The sequence below is a fragment of the Nicotiana sylvestris genome, chromosome 3 (assembly GCF_000393655.2).
Source record: "Nicotiana sylvestris chromosome 3, ASM39365v2, whole genome shotgun sequence".
Classification (NCBI taxonomy): Eukaryota; Viridiplantae; Streptophyta; class Magnoliopsida; order Solanales; family Solanaceae; genus Nicotiana; species Nicotiana sylvestris.
The window spans coordinates 877,231-894,680 of NC_091059.1; the positions used below are offsets into that span (position 1 = coordinate 877,231).

General features: G+C 35.3%; 1 protein-coding gene and 1 long non-coding RNA gene across 2 annotated transcripts; one reads left to right on the forward strand and one right to left on the reverse strand.

Annotated features, from left to right (window-relative positions):
* Window positions 1–1,091: 1,091 nt before the first annotated feature.
* On the reverse strand, window positions 1,092–7,394 carry LOC104241076 (protein disulfide-isomerase 5-2-like). Its single transcript, XM_009795990.2, is given in 6 exon segments — window positions 1,092–1,873; window positions 2,922–3,229; window positions 3,655–3,670; window positions 3,672–4,026; window positions 5,212–5,315; window positions 6,737–7,394. Coding segments are annotated over 6 exon segments (1,314 nt in total). The 5' UTR covers window positions 6,968–7,394; the 3' UTR covers window positions 1,092–1,573.
* A 167-nt stretch (window positions 7,395–7,561) lies between these two features.
* On the forward strand, window positions 7,562–15,195 carry LOC104241075 (uncharacterized). Its single transcript, XR_714618.2, has 2 exons — window positions 7,562–7,950; window positions 14,908–15,195. It is a non-coding gene; the product is annotated as an uncharacterized lncRNA (long non-coding RNA).
* The last annotated feature ends 2,255 nt before the right edge of the window (window positions 15,196–17,450 follow it).

Here is a 17,450-nt window from a genome sequence, read left to right on the forward strand (position 1 = left end):
GTAAAAATTGTGTGGGATAGCCACTTTTAAAGTGATATTTACTTTTTATTCAGCATTTTTAATGCTGAGCAAAAATAGCCACTAGTCTATTAAAATTAATATGAAAAGACGGTATTACCCTTTCTTCTATCTCTTGACCCCACCTTGGCCCAACACATCTTCTTCGCTTCAGTGTCAAAAGTCCTTGCTCTTTGTTCCTTTTCTCCTCCTCGAGATCGCCGAGGTGAGCTCATATCACTAGCTAACCCAATTCTTGCTCGGAGATTGACAGACTATACAAGGAAGGAGACGAGACGACTGTAAATAGGAAGAGGGAAATCCTCAACAAATTATCTTCTTTTTCCGTGACTTTGGAAGTTTCCAGGCCTCTCGTTCGATAAAATATAACCTAGAATTTTGTGCATTTGATTTGAACAGAATAACTGCATATGTTTTGCCGTTGTCCTGAACTTAGAGTTCCAAATTCAAAAGATAAGGACATGTAATCCTGAACTTAGAGTTACAAGTTCAATAGTTAAGGATAGATAGTCCTAAACTTAGAGTTACAAGCTCAAAAACTAAGGACAGGTAGTCCTTAACTTAGACTTACAAGCTCATAAGTTAAGGACAGCTAGTCCTGAACTTATAGTAACAAACTCATAAGTTAAGAACACTTGGTCCTGAACTTAGAGTTGGAAGTTCAAATATTAAGGACACTTGATCCTTAACTTAGAGTTACAAGCACAGAAATTAAGGACAGGTAGTCCTGAACTTAGAGTTCCAAGTTCAAAAGTTAAGGACATGTAGTCCTGAATTTAGAGTTACAAGTTCAAAAGTTAAGGACAGGTAGTCCTAAACTTAGACTTACAAGCTCATAAATTAAGGACAGCTAGTCCTGAACTTACAGTAACAAGCTCATAAGTTAAGGACACTTGGTCCTGAATTTTATGAGCAGAAGGGTATTTTCATCCGAGCCGGTAAAAGTTTATTAAAGCAGTGACTAAAGACTAAAGACATTTTAAACAATGGCTTAAAAGTAAATACATGTCTTATTACGGGCTAACTGTACACTTCCCCCCGATCTTCTTAGCTACCAATTTTCAAACCATTACTGATTTGCAACAAAGAAAAAGTAAATTTTAGTATCAAATTTGTCTGCGTTGTAGCATAGATCTCATCCTCTGTATCAACCTTACGGCTACATTAAAATCTTCAATATCTAGCCTGATCTACAATAGCTTCTAAATAAATATTCTTATTATAACAGTGGACAAGCTGCGAAATAGAACTCGCAGCATTTTTGTTTTTCGTCTTGAACTCATTTACACAGAACGAAACAAAATTTGTCTCCATTTTCAGAACCGTTACTGTCAACAAATCCTTGCACTGAGTATTCATTTCCTATCACTGGATGCAGAAAACGCTAGAAGCAATCTTACAACTATAGTTGCTCGTATACTGGCTTACGATGATTATGGTTACCAACATGGTTGAACCACTCAGTGACTGCCATGTCGATTGCTCATCTTTTCAAAGATTTCTCAAGCAACTTATCTCGGTCAGATTGGGATTGACGTTCACCAAAGTGAAAATTTTAGTCTATCTTGTCTTCTTTGTCTCCAGAGCGAAGTGCTTCTGATGGAGATGCAGAACTACTTGGATGATCTACGTGGTCTCTTGAGGGCTCCTCTTTAAGAGACTGCATGACCGTAACCACCAGTAGCACAACGAGAACAAGAATAACTGCTCCAATCCCAATCATTGAGTTTCTGAAAGCCTTATAAGAATCTGAAGTGATACGTTTCTGTATAATACTTCCTTCCTTGTATCCTTGAAGAAACTGCGTAATTTGGGACCCCTGATTTTCCTCTTCAACACTGTCTGAGCCGATGACCTGTTGTTTGTGTAAAATGTCAATATCAGTATATAAAAATCAATTCGTATCACTATCACCTTAGTCCTAAAGTTGGAGAAGTTACAAATGTCTTTTACAGTATGGTGTCTAGTGTTAGAAACATAATAACTGAAGGATGAAGTGTTTAAACCTAAAGTATGTTTCCTAAGACTGCGAACACTATGCAATACATCATAACGTCATCTCAAAAATAGATAAAAGACTCAAAATTTTCTTCAAGGTGCCTCTATGGCTTCACCATATGCATCCATTCTTCCAGAGAATAGGAGCATATAAATCTTAAAATCTATTGAAATATGTTTGAACTAGGTAAACAATAAGAATTCAAGATAAAATCAACTTATGATTTTCATGTAGTGCTTTATTAGTTTATTAAAACCTAAGCAGGCATAAAATCTACTAAAAGTTAAAAGTGACTGGTACTCCCCATGAAGCAAATTAAACATGCTCATAGAAGAAACAAAGACAAATTCTAAATTCATGCAAAACTAAGGTCCAGAATAAGATCATGCCGAAAGCAATTGCCAGAGTTCTACAATATTTGTGACCTGAAACTTCTGGTGGTATCCACTACCCAGAGAGTGGATAAAAATCCAACTGCTGCATTTCTGACAGTATTTCATTTGTTTGGGCTTTCCATTCCTTGTTTCTCTTTTTCTTCTAGTACTTACATAGGCTAGCAATGTCTACCAAATCCATCAGGTCAGTCATGGTTCATGATCATTTGTTGAAAATGCAGACCTCTGAAACTCGTATAAGACTCATGAATAATTAGTGTTGTATTTCCTTTACAAGCTGGTTAATTGATAGATGAGAAATTGGCAAAAAAGGAGACAAAGTCTGAACAGCAATCTAGGCTAACTACAGATTCATGTCTCTATATATACTTATAAAATGAGAGAGGACATGCTTGTCGCTAACTTAACTGACATGATAAAGGAGCATGCAAGAAAATGTTATTAAGAGCAGTAAACTTTAGGCAAAACTATACTTGCACAGGGAGAGGAACAGAAGGTTTCGAGCTTACTGAAAAGTACTCCTCGTTTCCATCCCACACAATCATCTTTGGTAGTTTAATTTTCTTAGATACTTCAAATGACTCAGCAAAGTCTTGCCATTGCTTGAACCCAACAAAGGCAAACACCAAATCACGGTTTGCAGATGCAGCAGCTTTCAAGAGTTTTACTAATCCTTTTGACCTCTCATCATTCTCATCTTCTACAATTGTTAGAACAATTTTCCTCTCGTCGTCTTTCAACAACTTCAGAGTATCTTGATTAATAGGCAAAGCCAGAGGGAGCAAGCTCTGTTTGATAAAATCTTCAAGGAACTTTTCTGCAACCATAGCAGGAAAACTTAGATTCAGCCATTGTTTGTGCTATAATATTCAAGGCACAGCGTCAGCTAAAAATAGTTCTCAGTTGTTCTTTAATAAGTTGAAGAGCAGATCAATAGCAGAAATGATCAATTATAACGAACTAGGAACACCATATAAAGCTCGTGTGATGGAACTAGAGGAGCTATAACTGACATTTCAAGAATAAATACATCCGAGGATTTGTCATTTGCATGTTCCAAATGAAAGGAGAATATAGCAAGAACAAGGTTGGAGCTACACCAAAATTTCAAGAACTTACTTGCATCCATCTAAAGAACTTATATCGAATAGCAAGCTTTATGTGTTGAAACTTATTTGCGTGAGGTAGGGATATGATTTTAATTAGTTTCATATCTTGGTGAAGCAGTTATGATAAGCTGACCTTCAAAGGGGCCATTAGAAGATGCTCTGTTCGTGGTAGCTCGGATGAAGGGCTATCAGTGCAGGTACTTTGTCAAAATCATAGAATTCCATTGTTTTATCTGAGAAATCTTTTGCCACAGAAAACCATGCTTTTTTCTTGTATTTCACCGCCAAATGTGATATGGCAGACTCGTTCAAGCCAAAGCCTATGAATAAAGGAAAACTTTTGCCCGCTTCTTCAATAAATTCACTAATAGCTGAGTCGGAATTGAGTGCGGCCACATCAGGAGCAACAAACTTTTTCAAAAATCGCACAAGTAAATCTGCCTTTCTTGGTCCATAATAATCTGTTGGAACTCCATGCATGAATATCTTCAAAGTTGGAAATCCACTGCATTGCAACAAAATAAACATTTCAGTGTCTTTTTATCCAAACAACTGCAAACATTTACCAAAAAAACAACTATACTTCAATCCCAAACAAGTTGGGTCGACTATATGATCTACTGACCATGTCTCACCATTTAAATTCATCTCAGACAACAACTGAAAACATTTACTAGTGGTAAATTACCAAAATTTCTAAAATAAACATTGGTATAGTCTATGTCTATTTTGATTTTATTTGTCGCGTGGAAAGTAGCATCTGGTAAACCTTCAGTTCAAAATCTCTTCCTCTGCCTAAAAGGAAAATATGTTTGAATTTCAGCATAAATATATATTGTAGTGAAAAGGGAAGAGATTGGAAAAAATAAAGTTGAGCTTTTACGTGATCCAGCCTCTTGGGGACTCTAGAGAATATCCCCTACAGATTAAACAAGAACCCAATTCCAATCCTCAGGACCACAGAGTCCACAACTCAGCACCACGTTCCCATTCCCACTTGCATTATCTTCTATCCATCAGCACTTCCCTAATTATGCCTGTTACTGCTTATCTGACCTGGCTAACCTGCTTCTGACAAGGACTTACCAAATAAAATGAGTATCCTACATCAGAAAACAGCATTAGACGTACACGAAAATTCTAGAAGTGCCGGAACTACTTAGATATGGGATAGTCTCAAAGAGAGAAGGAACATTGAGATCATGTTCTGAATTGGGATATAAGAAGGTACGATTAAGAAGCTCTGAAGAGGTTAGGGATATGTGTAGGGCAGTGGATGATCATGGCAGCTGTCAGGTGTAGTGAAACAGCAAAGGGGCTCAGGCAGGATCATCAGTGTGATGCGCGCGGGTGTGTGATAGTCTATGCGATTTAAACAAGTATCCTTGTTCATTTTTTTCTGTTGCAATACAAATGGTTTCATACAGGGATGAATATTGGATCAGGAGTTCTTTTATAGGATATGCATCTACACTCTTCGGCAATCAATATAAGCATAACAAATTGATTAAGATCACAAACTGAGAATCCTTTTAGAATGCTAATAGAAATGTTTTACCAAACTAAAGAATACCTTATACTCTTCTTTTGGTTCGAGCAACTTAATTTAACCAGAAAACAAGTTGCATATTGAGAAAATGACTCGACAAAATAATTGTAGTAATAACTTATATGGATAAAGCAGACATACTCAATTTCATGTTTTGAAGCAACACGACTGTATTTGTCAGCATCCACTTTTGCAATTACAACGGGCTGCTTCAGTTCAGCAAGAATGGCAGCAGCTTTGTCCAACTGCGAGGAACTTCTGTCAGAGTGCTTCGTGATGTAACATTTAAAATGCCAATTATCCATAAAGACAAGAACAGGAAATATTGTTCACATGTCTACACTTGTATAGTGAAGAAAACAAAATCATTGTCCCTTTGGAGGCAAAAGAATACTAACATAGAACACAGAGTATGAAGCTTAGTGAACTCAAGTAAAGAGCTTGATAACACGTTCTTCTATTGACGAATATATCGCTACCATCAATCTTTAGAAAGAAACAATTCAACCTCATCACTCAAGCAGTTTCAGTGACCACCAGCAACACACTTAACCCAATGTAGAAGCACCCATAAAGGGAGAAATTTTCTCTTAGAGGACAGGGAACAGCTGATAAAGTAGAAGTAAGCCCATCAGTCGATGACCAGGTGGTAACAATCACTTCTTACTTACGTGGCATATCATGATCTTGTATGACACCAGTGAACTTCCTTTGCAAGAGTACTCTAAGCCAACTTAATCAAATTTCCTTTTCCGATCCCACTTTCCTCTGTTGTTCTCAACTTATTCTCCACCTTTTGTACTGGAGGAATGACTTACTGTCCAAGGTATCTTAGAACCTTTGTTGCTCTCCTGAATGTATATCTAAGTGTGTATGAACCTTTCAAATTTGGTACAAGGAAGAATTTGACCAGTACCAGAAGAGAAAAGAAAGTCACAGCAAATGACGAAATGAGTAATTTCTCACTAGCGACCATAACACAAGCTAATTCAGTTGCTAAAATCAGCCCTCAAATGTGTTCTACTCAGCCTCTCAAACTTTGTTGTTCATGGAAAACAGCTTCTTTCTGGCAGTTCATCTATCATGGATATGAACCTAAAATACAGCATCCAAAATCTTCTTTCGTTATAACTGAAATCATTCTATGTTCTTTAATAGCACGAAGGAAGCTTCATTTTCCCCATAAGTTTAATTACGCGACCATGATAAGCCTTCCATCCCTCGATGATTTCAAATCAAAATCAATCATAAGCATCTATTTCTCTAGTGTCCGTTTTTTCTAGGAATTTCTCGAGTCTCAAATTTTAACACTATCAACACCTTATTAACTACCACAAGAGTGTGCCCATAATTTCATTGTTAAATTAGTAGGTATCAAATTTCCCATAGACAACTAATTAATAAATGAAATGTTTTGGAAATAAAACCTCAAGAAAAGACTAAATTTTAAGATGATATTACTTTTATGTCCTATGGTTTTTTTACCAAAGCAACTGTTTCTCTTATTCCATCATTACTTTTCGTAATTTGTGGTAAATTATCCTTTATTCATTTATTTCATTATAATGACACAACAATCAAGTAAAAGCAAATCCAAACTAGCTCTTTTTAATATAAGAAAATAAGCAAATTAAGCAAACTGAGAGAAAAGAAAAAAAGGAAAGACCTCAGGAGATAGACGTTTACAGTGACCACACCAAGGAGCATAGAAATCGACCAACATATAATCGAAGGTGGAAATTGCAGCGTCCAAGTTGGATTCTTCAAGTTCCAATACTTTCCCATCGACAGCGAACTGTTGCTTCTGCTCCGCCGCCTCGATCGACGGTAATGACGACGGAGATAGGAGGAGGAGGAGGCCGACGGTGAAGATCAAGATGGAGCGAGGAAGAAGCATCTTTTGTTCAGTGGAGCAGTTTGAATTGAATTCTAGAACTGGATCTGGTTTCTTTTTCCTTTTTATAGTTTACGTAGTGGCAAATTTCATTGTATTTCCTCTTATTTTTTCAAATTAAGAAGTGAACATTTGTTTTTCATTTGGCTATATACATAAAATATATAAAGTTGCCACAACTTTCACTTAGATAGATTAAACTCTTTATTGAATACCAATAAAAATATGTCCAAAATATAACCAATTAAACTCTTTATTAAAACTAATTGTAGACATGTGATTTTTGAGCCTTCTCAAGATTTTTCATATTTTAGCGTAAATATTTAGTTTAGGTTTTGTATCGCTCTCTTTACCTTATTTTATCTAAAAAAAAAACTACAAAAATATTTTCCCTTATCCTAACTTATCCTAACTAGTTGATATTTTGTCTAGTTAGTTTTATTTTTGAAAAAAAATACAAAAATAGTCTTGGCATTTTATTTTCCAAAAACAAAAGATAAGAAGAAAAAGTTCAAAAATATTTTGCATTTTAGTATATATTAATTAGTATTTAAATTTTATTACTATAGTAGTTATATGTCTTCTCTAAATATTTTTATTATCTTAAATATACTAGTATCTTTATAAAGCTATTTTTAAGAGAAAATAAAAAAAAATTAAAAGAACAAGAGTTAAACAGAGAGGAAAAACAGAGAGGAAAGAACGGATCTGTAGGATTAAAAAGTGAGTCACATACCAGACCTGGGTCTTCTTCTTCAAGCTTTCTTCCTTAAAATCTCTTTCAATTACTTTGAGCCATGAAAAGCTGAAATCTCAGCTCCAGAAAACGTAGCTACCGTAGCCCCTTTTCACCCCAAACCCGCCATGAAAACTTAAATCCTTACCTCCACAACATTACCAAAGATAGTTAAGGTTTCTGAGTCGAGGCTACCATTCGATATCGTCGAGGTCACCACGATGCTGAGAATAAAGTTGATTCGCTAGAGGTATTTTATTTTTGTATTTTGTCTTTATGACTTACTGAAATTTGTTTGAATAAGCATTAAAGTTTGGAGTAGTATATATTGTTATTTGGAAGATTTGTTTCTTTGGCCCTTTCGTACTTCTTTATTTTTGGAAAAAATGGCGTGATGTTTGGTTCCTTTAGCTGATGTCTTGTTGTTTGGATTTATTATTTTAATTTCTTGACTCATGAATTAATCTTATGCTAGCTATTATTATTTTAGTTTGTTTAATAAAAATAAAATTTCGTAAGTATATAAACAATGACGCGAAGAGCAGTGTGAACTGAGTTTGGTTATTAGTGTCAAATGGCTAGATTTCAAAAGTTGTTTGGAAGTATTAGAAATACATAATTTCGGATCCTTGATGTATCTAAGCGTTGGGTGTTGCTGGACTATTTTCAGGTAACCGTTCTTGTTGCATATGCTTCTCCTTTATGTCATGCCACTTTCTTGCCTTCTATAAGTTTTTTTGACAAGAAGTCTTAATAATGTCAATCTAGCAAGTCCTTTGAAACGATGTGCTGATTGTTTGAACTCTTTAGTACTAATCCAGCGCTGGAGCAGTGTAAGTAAATCTTAAGAAGTTCTGAGATGGTACAATTTACCATAATATATTGGCACCATTAAATTAAATCATCATCCTTATACATGGAATGCGATATTAATGTGAAAACACAATGTGGTTCGATTTACTGGTAAAGAGATAGCACATTAGTATTTGTGGAATTCGATTGTGTTCGATTGTTATAGTTGAATACAAATATCTACTTTAAAGAAATTGAGGCGCACCATTCACACAATTGAATCACATACCTTATGGCCCTCATATTAATTTTACAACTTAGTGTAGAAAGCATTTTGAATTCTCGTAGTTTGCTTTAGGCGCGTTAATTAAATAAAGTGTCATAGCTACGGGTACGGTTCCCGTGACGTAGTTGTGATGCTTAACTTCCTAAACTCGGGTGTGCATTTATGTGACCCAAATCCAAATCTCAACAACGTTAGATGAAATGTGTCGTAGACCGCGGGTGCATTTATGTGACGTGGTTCAAGACGTGTTTTATATGATGTTGAAATCTTCCCCAAAAATAATTAAATAAAAGCGGTTTAATAAGTTAAAATTGTACCATAGGTTAAAACATGTATTAAAATCAGTAAATAGGCCAAATAATAACAGTTGAGCGACCGTGCTAGAACCACGAAACTCGGGAGTGTCTAACACCTTCTTGTTGGCCTATTCTTGTTGTATTCACTATCAACAAGAATACAAGCTTGAACAATTACTAACTTACAGATATTAAGATTTTTGTATTTAACTAACTAACTAACAAATTAAAATAATAAATTAACACTAAAGGTACTCCAGGTGAGAGAAAATATTAAGGAGGTCTAGAGTTATGATTTTCCTAATTATCGGAATCCTTCCCGCTATGTCTTCTATAATTTTGCCTAAGTATTCTCTACCGATCATGAGTGCTCTGCGTGTTGTAATTCTCTCCCGAGTAATTACGACAATTTACTAGACATACTTTCCCGAGTTACGCTAGTTGGCTTTAATTACAGCTCACTTAGATCGTACCCAAGGTTTCGTTATCCCTAATCCCACCTTTAAACCCTTGGTTATTGATTCCTCACATACGTCGTGAGTGATGTTGTTCAACAACTACCTAAATATGCACTCTCTCCCGAGTAATATATACTAAATAGGCACAGCTAATTGAGGGCTCTTCAACCAACCACAATATAAACGTAGTGAACAAATAGAGAAAAGCTACGGCTCAATTATATAAAAATATAACAAGAATTTATCCTACAAAAAGTTCTATCAAAACTCTAGATAACAATTAGTTATTCATAATAGTATGTAAAACTACAATACTAAAAGTCATAACCAACAACGAAAAATAAGAAGAGGAAGGAAAAACTCGTAGAAGAATTCCCCGCCTTGCTCCTATTGTGTCTCTGCCTCCTTAGGTCAAATCTGTGTCAAAAGTATGTCCAACTTCTTCAAAATACCGTTTTCCCATGTATATATACCAAGTAGGGTTGGGCCCAAACAATTATACCTTCTCCTAGATGAAAAAAAACACTTTTCCCGGATTTGACTAGTGCGGCTGCGCTCGTGACCGCGCATATTACCCAGTATTCGGCCTGAAGAGCGCGGCCGCTCACTTGACGCGTACTTTTCACCCTGTTCTGTTGGGATTTGGAAAAACGTAAAACTTGAAAGTTGTATCCCTTTGAGTTAGCTTTTCAACTATATATTGTAGATCCTAAATGGAGTTCTGAGCGAAAAGTTATGTGCATTTTACTAGACAATGCGCAATATGTCTATTCGATTCTTCGTTCGCTCTTAATTATCATCCGTTGATCCCTGAACACGATCCCGACTTAATTCCTTGAGCTTTTACTCAGACTTCAAAGCTTCAAATTACTTGAATTCATTCCATAACATCTACATAGCTCGAAATCACTCTTACAAGGCATAAAACACACAATTAGTGCTAGACACTAGCGATTAAAATTCAAACTCAACTAAAGTGCAGTAAATTAGAGTGTAATAAGCGACTAAAATACGTAATTATAGCCTATCAGCAGTGTATAATATGCAATAGTTGTTAGTTGAACCAGTTCAATAGTTTTTATCTCAACTTATCTCGATCTTGCCATTTAATCCAAATATATGCAAATACATGGTCAATTAGTTTTGTGACTGTTTACAAACTTGTTTTTAGTTTTACGACCCTACCTCTTTTTTACACATAAGACATTTACTTTTACACGTAAGAGATCTAAAAAAAGTCATTTTCTTAATTTTAAAATTGTAGAGGGCCATGATCTACAAATAGCAAAAATACATTCCGCAACAAACAATCTACATTCATAGTGGGATTATTACTAGGTTGTTGTTGTTGTAACAAACAATCTACATTCATATTTATTAATAACAACTCGAGTCAATTGGTTTTTTGGCTTTTTACAAACCTGTTTTTAGTTTTATGACCCTACCTTTTTTTTTTACACATGAGAGATTTACTTTTACACGTAAGAGATCTGTCTTTTACACATAAGAGATCTAAAAAAATCATTATCTTAAATTCAAAATTGTAAAGGGTCATGATGTACAAATAGCACCTCATAAACTCATTCGCATACGAGAAATTAAAAAATAGCCAGATTTGCAACTGGTCGTTAAAAAATAGCCCAGTTTCAAAAGTAATCGAAATTTAGCCACTTTTTATGTAAAGATAAATCTAAGCAAAAGCACTGCTCAAAATCCGAAAAATATGCCAGTATATTATGCTGGAGTTCCAGCATAAGTATACTTGAACTCCAGCATATTATACTGAAGTTCTAGGATAAGTATGCTGGAACTCCAGCATAATATGATGGAGTTCCACCATAAGTACACTAGAACTCCAGCATAATATACTGGAGTTCCAGCAAGTATATCTATCCAGCATAATATACTGAAGTTTGGAGCACCGGTGCTCCAGTCTCTAGTATATTATAATGGAGCCAGTAAAGTATACCGGTCCAGCATAATATGCTGGAGTTCATATACAGGTGCACCGAACTCCAGTATATTATGCTGGACCGGTCTCTGTTGCAGCAAAATAGTGGCTATTTCTCATTGACTTGGTAAATGTTGGCTATTTTTGAAAGACCAGTCCGAAAATTGGCTATACCGTGCTATTTTGTTGTTATGCATAATAGATAAAGTTTAAATTGTGGAATTACCTCTTCAAGTCAAATCTTAAAAATTTATTTTTTGTGATTTTTGAGTCATTGGAAGATTTTATGAAAAATCTATAGATTTGTATGTCAAAGTGATGTTCGAGTCTATATATATTGACTATAATAAACTCGAATTAACACTTATAACATACCTTGGTTGATAAACTTTGTGTAAACCAAAATTGCCACTTTGAGTTCACCCTAAAAACTTTATTTGCTGTTCTGACTATGCAGTATATATAACCTAGGGAGGCAAGGGGCGGATCCACCTTGTGACCTATGGATTCACGTGAACCCAATAGTTTTTGTTCGAATAGTGTAAATATGTTTAAAAATTTCAATAATTATCTATAAATATTTAAATGTGAACTCAGTTATTATTGAAAATTTACTCGAGATCGTTACAGGAACCCATAAACATTAAATTCTGAATTCGCCTATGAAGGAGGCATGCACCGAGCGCATCGCGAACTCCTTGGACTTGGGCATTTTCTTCTCGTGATGGAATGCTCAATGCTCCTTGCTACACTGTCCACTCATTTTCGGCGTGAGCTTGCTCTAAGAGAACATTGTCTACCCAAGCTTGGGCTTCTCATCCTGAGCTCGCCCGTGAGAGCTCTCCCATCACTACTAGAAATTCGGCAAAAATCGACCAAGAAAAAATGACCAACTTTGGTCGGTCAAAAAACCGGCCAAAAACCTACCAAAGTTGGTCGCTTTTTCAAAAAATTTTAATTTTTAATTTTTTAATTTTTTTTTACGAAATCGACCAACTTTGGTCGGTTTTCTTTGGCGCAAAATGCGGGAACCTATTTTTGAGTCCCGCGAAATTTATTTTTCAAGAAATCGACCAACTTTCATCTGTTTTTGCAATTAAAATAAATAAAAATTAATATTAAAAAAATCGACCAACTTTGATCGGTAAATTTGGCCAAGTCATTTTAGAAAACTGGGTCGGTAATTTTATATTTTAATAAAATCGACCAACTTTGGTAGATTATTTTCGTGCGAAAATACAATTAAAGAGTAATAAAAAATAAGACAATCTTAAAACAAAATGCACCAATGGTTTAGTGGTAGAATAATATCCTGCCACAGTACACACCCCAGTTCGATTCCCAGATGGTGAATCTTTTGATTGCATAATTAAAATACCGACCAACTTTGGCCGGTTTTTTTTGCGACCAACCTTGGTTCTTTCACCTTTGCGACCAACTTTGGTCGGTATACAAAAACAACCACTAAAATAGCGACCAAGCCTGTTTGGACGGGTTTTGGTCGGTATTTTGCATAAACAGACCAACGTTGATCTTTTTTGTGGTCGCTAAAACCCGAATTTCTAGTAGTGCATGTGCCTAGTCTTGGCTCAGGAACCTTCCTCATGATGTGAGGGTAATGCGAGAAGGTCCTAAACTCTTTACTCCACCTCCGATCACTTTACCATATCAATGCAAACTTTCACTTATTGTACAACACCCATTTCATAGGAATTCTTTTGCCATTTATTAATGTTATGATTTTATCCTGATTTTCTTACTATATATGAATTTTACCTTTTTATGAAGGAAGAGCACTTTACCATAATTGATTTTACTTTTCTTATAAGGAAAATATAGATCCCTTCTATATCTAACAAATCCCTTTCTTTGAGGAAAATGTTGTGACCTCCATAAATTGAGGATCCCTCCTTTATACAAGAAAACAATAGCATCCAATGTAGTTCTCTCTATAAGTTTTTCCTTTACATTAGTAAATTGATATAGGACACTTGACCAAACCATATTAAAATATTATGTCTCTTTTAGTATATTCTTTTGTCATCTGATTTATCATCGCCAAGGTTTCCTTTGTTAGCTTCCGCATGGTGATTTATTTTTCAATCCCAACAAGTGATATTAGAGCCAATAATTCAACGAGGTTGGAGACTGCTTCAATGAGGTTCAGATCAAGTTATAACCAATCTGATGATAAAAAAGATTCTTATCCAAAATCAAAAAATAGTGTGAGTACTACATGTGGGGACACACTTTCAACCATATATTTTCAAGAGAAACTATCAGCTATGTCCATTTATAAGTAGTTTATTATAAAAATTAACCAATTCATTAAATATTACTAATATTAGCCAAATATTACCAATATTAGTCAATTAGCTATTTGTAGCCAAAAAAATTAAATTTTTGCTTTCTTTTGAGTGAGTGTTATTAGAATAGATTGGGTATATCTTAAGGAGTTTGAATCTCAGTTTTGGAATGATTTGGCGGAGTTTTGAGATGGTTTGAATTGAAAATTCGAATTAGAGGATGAAACATGAAAAAAGTAATATATGTATCATACTGTGTATCATTTGTGTATCACATATGTATCGTATTTGTATCAAATGTGTATCACACACACACACACACATATATATACACACATGCACACACACACACACACACACATATATACATATATATATTCATATATACCTATGTGTTTGATACACGTGTCAAAGAAGAATTTTTTGAACTCGATTTTAACTATGAATTTTGATATCAATCAGTCCAAATCACCTCCAATCTTCCTCAAAATTTGTATATTGACTCATCTATATGTTTTCAATGAATTTCAACCTTACCCATTGTAAAATGTCCTCTTTGCTAGATTTATTGGAACTTTTTGTGTGTGTGTGTGTATATATATATATATATATATATATATATATATATATATATATATATATATATATATATATATATATATATATTCATATTTCATCACCTTGTTTGCTACCACATCCATAAAATTTTCTTTCCGTCTTGCATTTAATATTGTTGATCACACTTAAAAATATGAAAAGAGATCTTTGCGTGTGATTCTTGGAGAGAAAAAACCTTATTTATTTGAGTTTTCAATTTTTATGTGTGTTTCGCTTGTTTTGGTAAGTCTATGATTAATAGCTAGAGGTTGGTAAGTTGGAACTTATTTGGGACATTATGTAGGATTCCCTATTTTCAACATATCCCCTACTGCATCTTTAAAACAAAAATTATTTTTAGCCCATGCTTATGGCCTCCAATTTTCCACTCATGCTTACATTTAACGCATGAGCTCCACTTTAACCATGTTCATGACTTTAACGCATGTCTTCAATACTTTTAACACATGCTCACTTTTGACACATGAGATCCACTTTAACCTTGTTTACTTTTGATGCAGGGCTTAAATACTTTTAACCCGTACTCACTTTCAATACACGAGACTCTAATTTTTAATCCATACATATTTTTAACCATGACAAGCAGCAATGATGAAATTATGTGAAGAGGGTAGATCATGTTTGTCAAAAGAATTCAAGTCAAAAGGGGAAAATTGTTAGGATTTTATCCTGATGTATATGAATTTTACCTTTTCTTGAAGGAAGAAAAAAGACTTTACCATAATTGATTCTACTTTTTCTATGAGAAAAATACATATCTCTTCCACATTTAAGAGATTCCTTTTTTGGAAGAAAAGGCTGTGACCTCTATAAATTGATGATACCTTCTTCATTTTTTTTACACAAGACTGTAGCTGCAACAGCCTTAAAAAAACTCATGAAAGAGCTAATCATATACAACTTCTCTTCCATGAGGAAAGAAAATATATAAACTTACAAAAAAATTAGCTTTATCAAATCTACTTCTTATGCTAGGCAACTCCCATTTATCTAAGCAAAAAGGACCCTTAGCTTCTCGAGGCAACTGCTGGAATGTGTAGCATTATGAGCTATTGCCACTGTTTGCAACTCTTTGGCAAGATCAGCCACCTGGTTGGCTTCTCTATAGCAATGGGTAATTTGAACTTCTGCCTGATCTAGAATCTGTGTATCTTCATGTTGTTGGTGTTCCTCTCTTTTAACATATTGGTCCCTATAAGAGAGTCAAGCTCTAAGCAGAATTTGGTATATCCCTGTTGAATGCACCACTCTCCACCAAACTTGGCTGCTACTGCCCCTGCTTCGTTGTTGCTTCTACAGTGGATTGGTATGGAGAAGGCCATGATGAGATCTCCATGTGAATCTCTTATTACACCTCCTATACCTGCCCTACCAGTGTCAACCAAAAAGCTCCAATCTGTATTTGCCTTAATCATATCCTATGATGGTTTATCCATGTTACTTGCCAATATCTCACAATAGGTTTCATTGCTTCCACCTCTTCACAAAGTCTCACCCAAGGCCAATTCAGTTTGCAGTTAGGATATGCTACAGTAACAACAGCTTGAATGGTCCAAGTGATTTGCTGCTCCATGTGAATATAGGCAAACCTTTTGTGGTCTCCAAACTTGCAAGAACTCCAACTTTTCTAAATTTCCCAGAAGATAATTACTGGTACAATCTGCAGCAATAATTTATTTTATGCTCGACTTCTCACCACTTCTTGAGAATCATCCTAACAGGCCATAGAGGCATACCAAATCTATTCCAAATGTATCTAGCAGCATCACCTTCACTTAATGTATGATGAATGGAATCACATTTTGGTCTTTGACAACAATTACATCTAAAAACTGGCCGGTTACCAAACTTGGCGATTATCTCATCAAAAGGTAATTTACTACGGCATAATCTCCAGGACATGAAGGAAATTTTGAAGGGAACGCACTTGTTCCATAGCCTGTAAAGTGCTTCATTTCTCTGCCTTTTGCATCTAGTGATCTGCCATGAAAATTTATTTGTGTATTTTTTATCCTCTATAAGGCTCCAGATGGCATAGTCTTATTCATTCTGCTCCCCAATCCTAAGGTTAGCTATATGTTGCACAGCTTCATTAGCTAGGATCATACCAAGTTTTTCCAGGTTCCATTGACCTTGTGTAATGTATTCCTGCACCTTAGCCTTTCTACTGCCCCCTGAATTAGGAAACATATTATCTAGAGTACCCTTCTCTGTCCAATTATCGAGCCAGAAGTTGCAAGTACCTGCATTTATTTTCCAAACAATATTTGCCTCCACTTGCTTCCTAACAAGAGTCATATGCTTCCACGATGGGAATCACCTGATACCCAAACTTTAATGGTTGGGTGAGCTCTAGCACAGTATTTTGCCTCAAGGAAAGAAGCCCACAAAGATGGTTGAGTTCTGAACCTCCACCATCTTTTTATAGCAAGAGTATTACTGATATCCTCCATGGTTCTAATATCAATACCTCCCTCATCCTTAGGAGTACATAAATTCTTCCGAGAACTCTAGTGATATTTAGTTTTATCACTTTTGGAGCCCCAAAAGAAATTAGCAAAATGCATCTCGAATAGGTTCAAAGTACCCTTAGGTGGACTCATAGCTGACAAAGTATACACAGGCAACGACTGCAATACACTTTTAATCAGCACTACTCTTCCTCCATATGACAACATCTTTCCCTACCAACCATTTAATCTTTTTACCACTTTAGTAACCATGCCATCAAATAATTCTAACTTCTTCCTTCCAATGTACAGGGAACAACCAAGGTAACTGAAGGGGAAATTTTTTTCCAAAAAGCCAGTACACTCCCTCATTCTATTAATTCTGTGTGCACCAGTCTTACGATCTGTGAGGAAGAAGCTCTTATCAGTGTTTACCTTTTGTCCAGAGGAGGCTTCATAGTTACTTATTTGCTTCATTATGAGCTTTACTGACTTATTGTTACTGCTGGTGAAGATGACTATATCATCTTCATAGGCTAGATGGTTAATGAGAGGGCCTCTGTGACTCATGGTGAAAGGAATTAAATCAACAT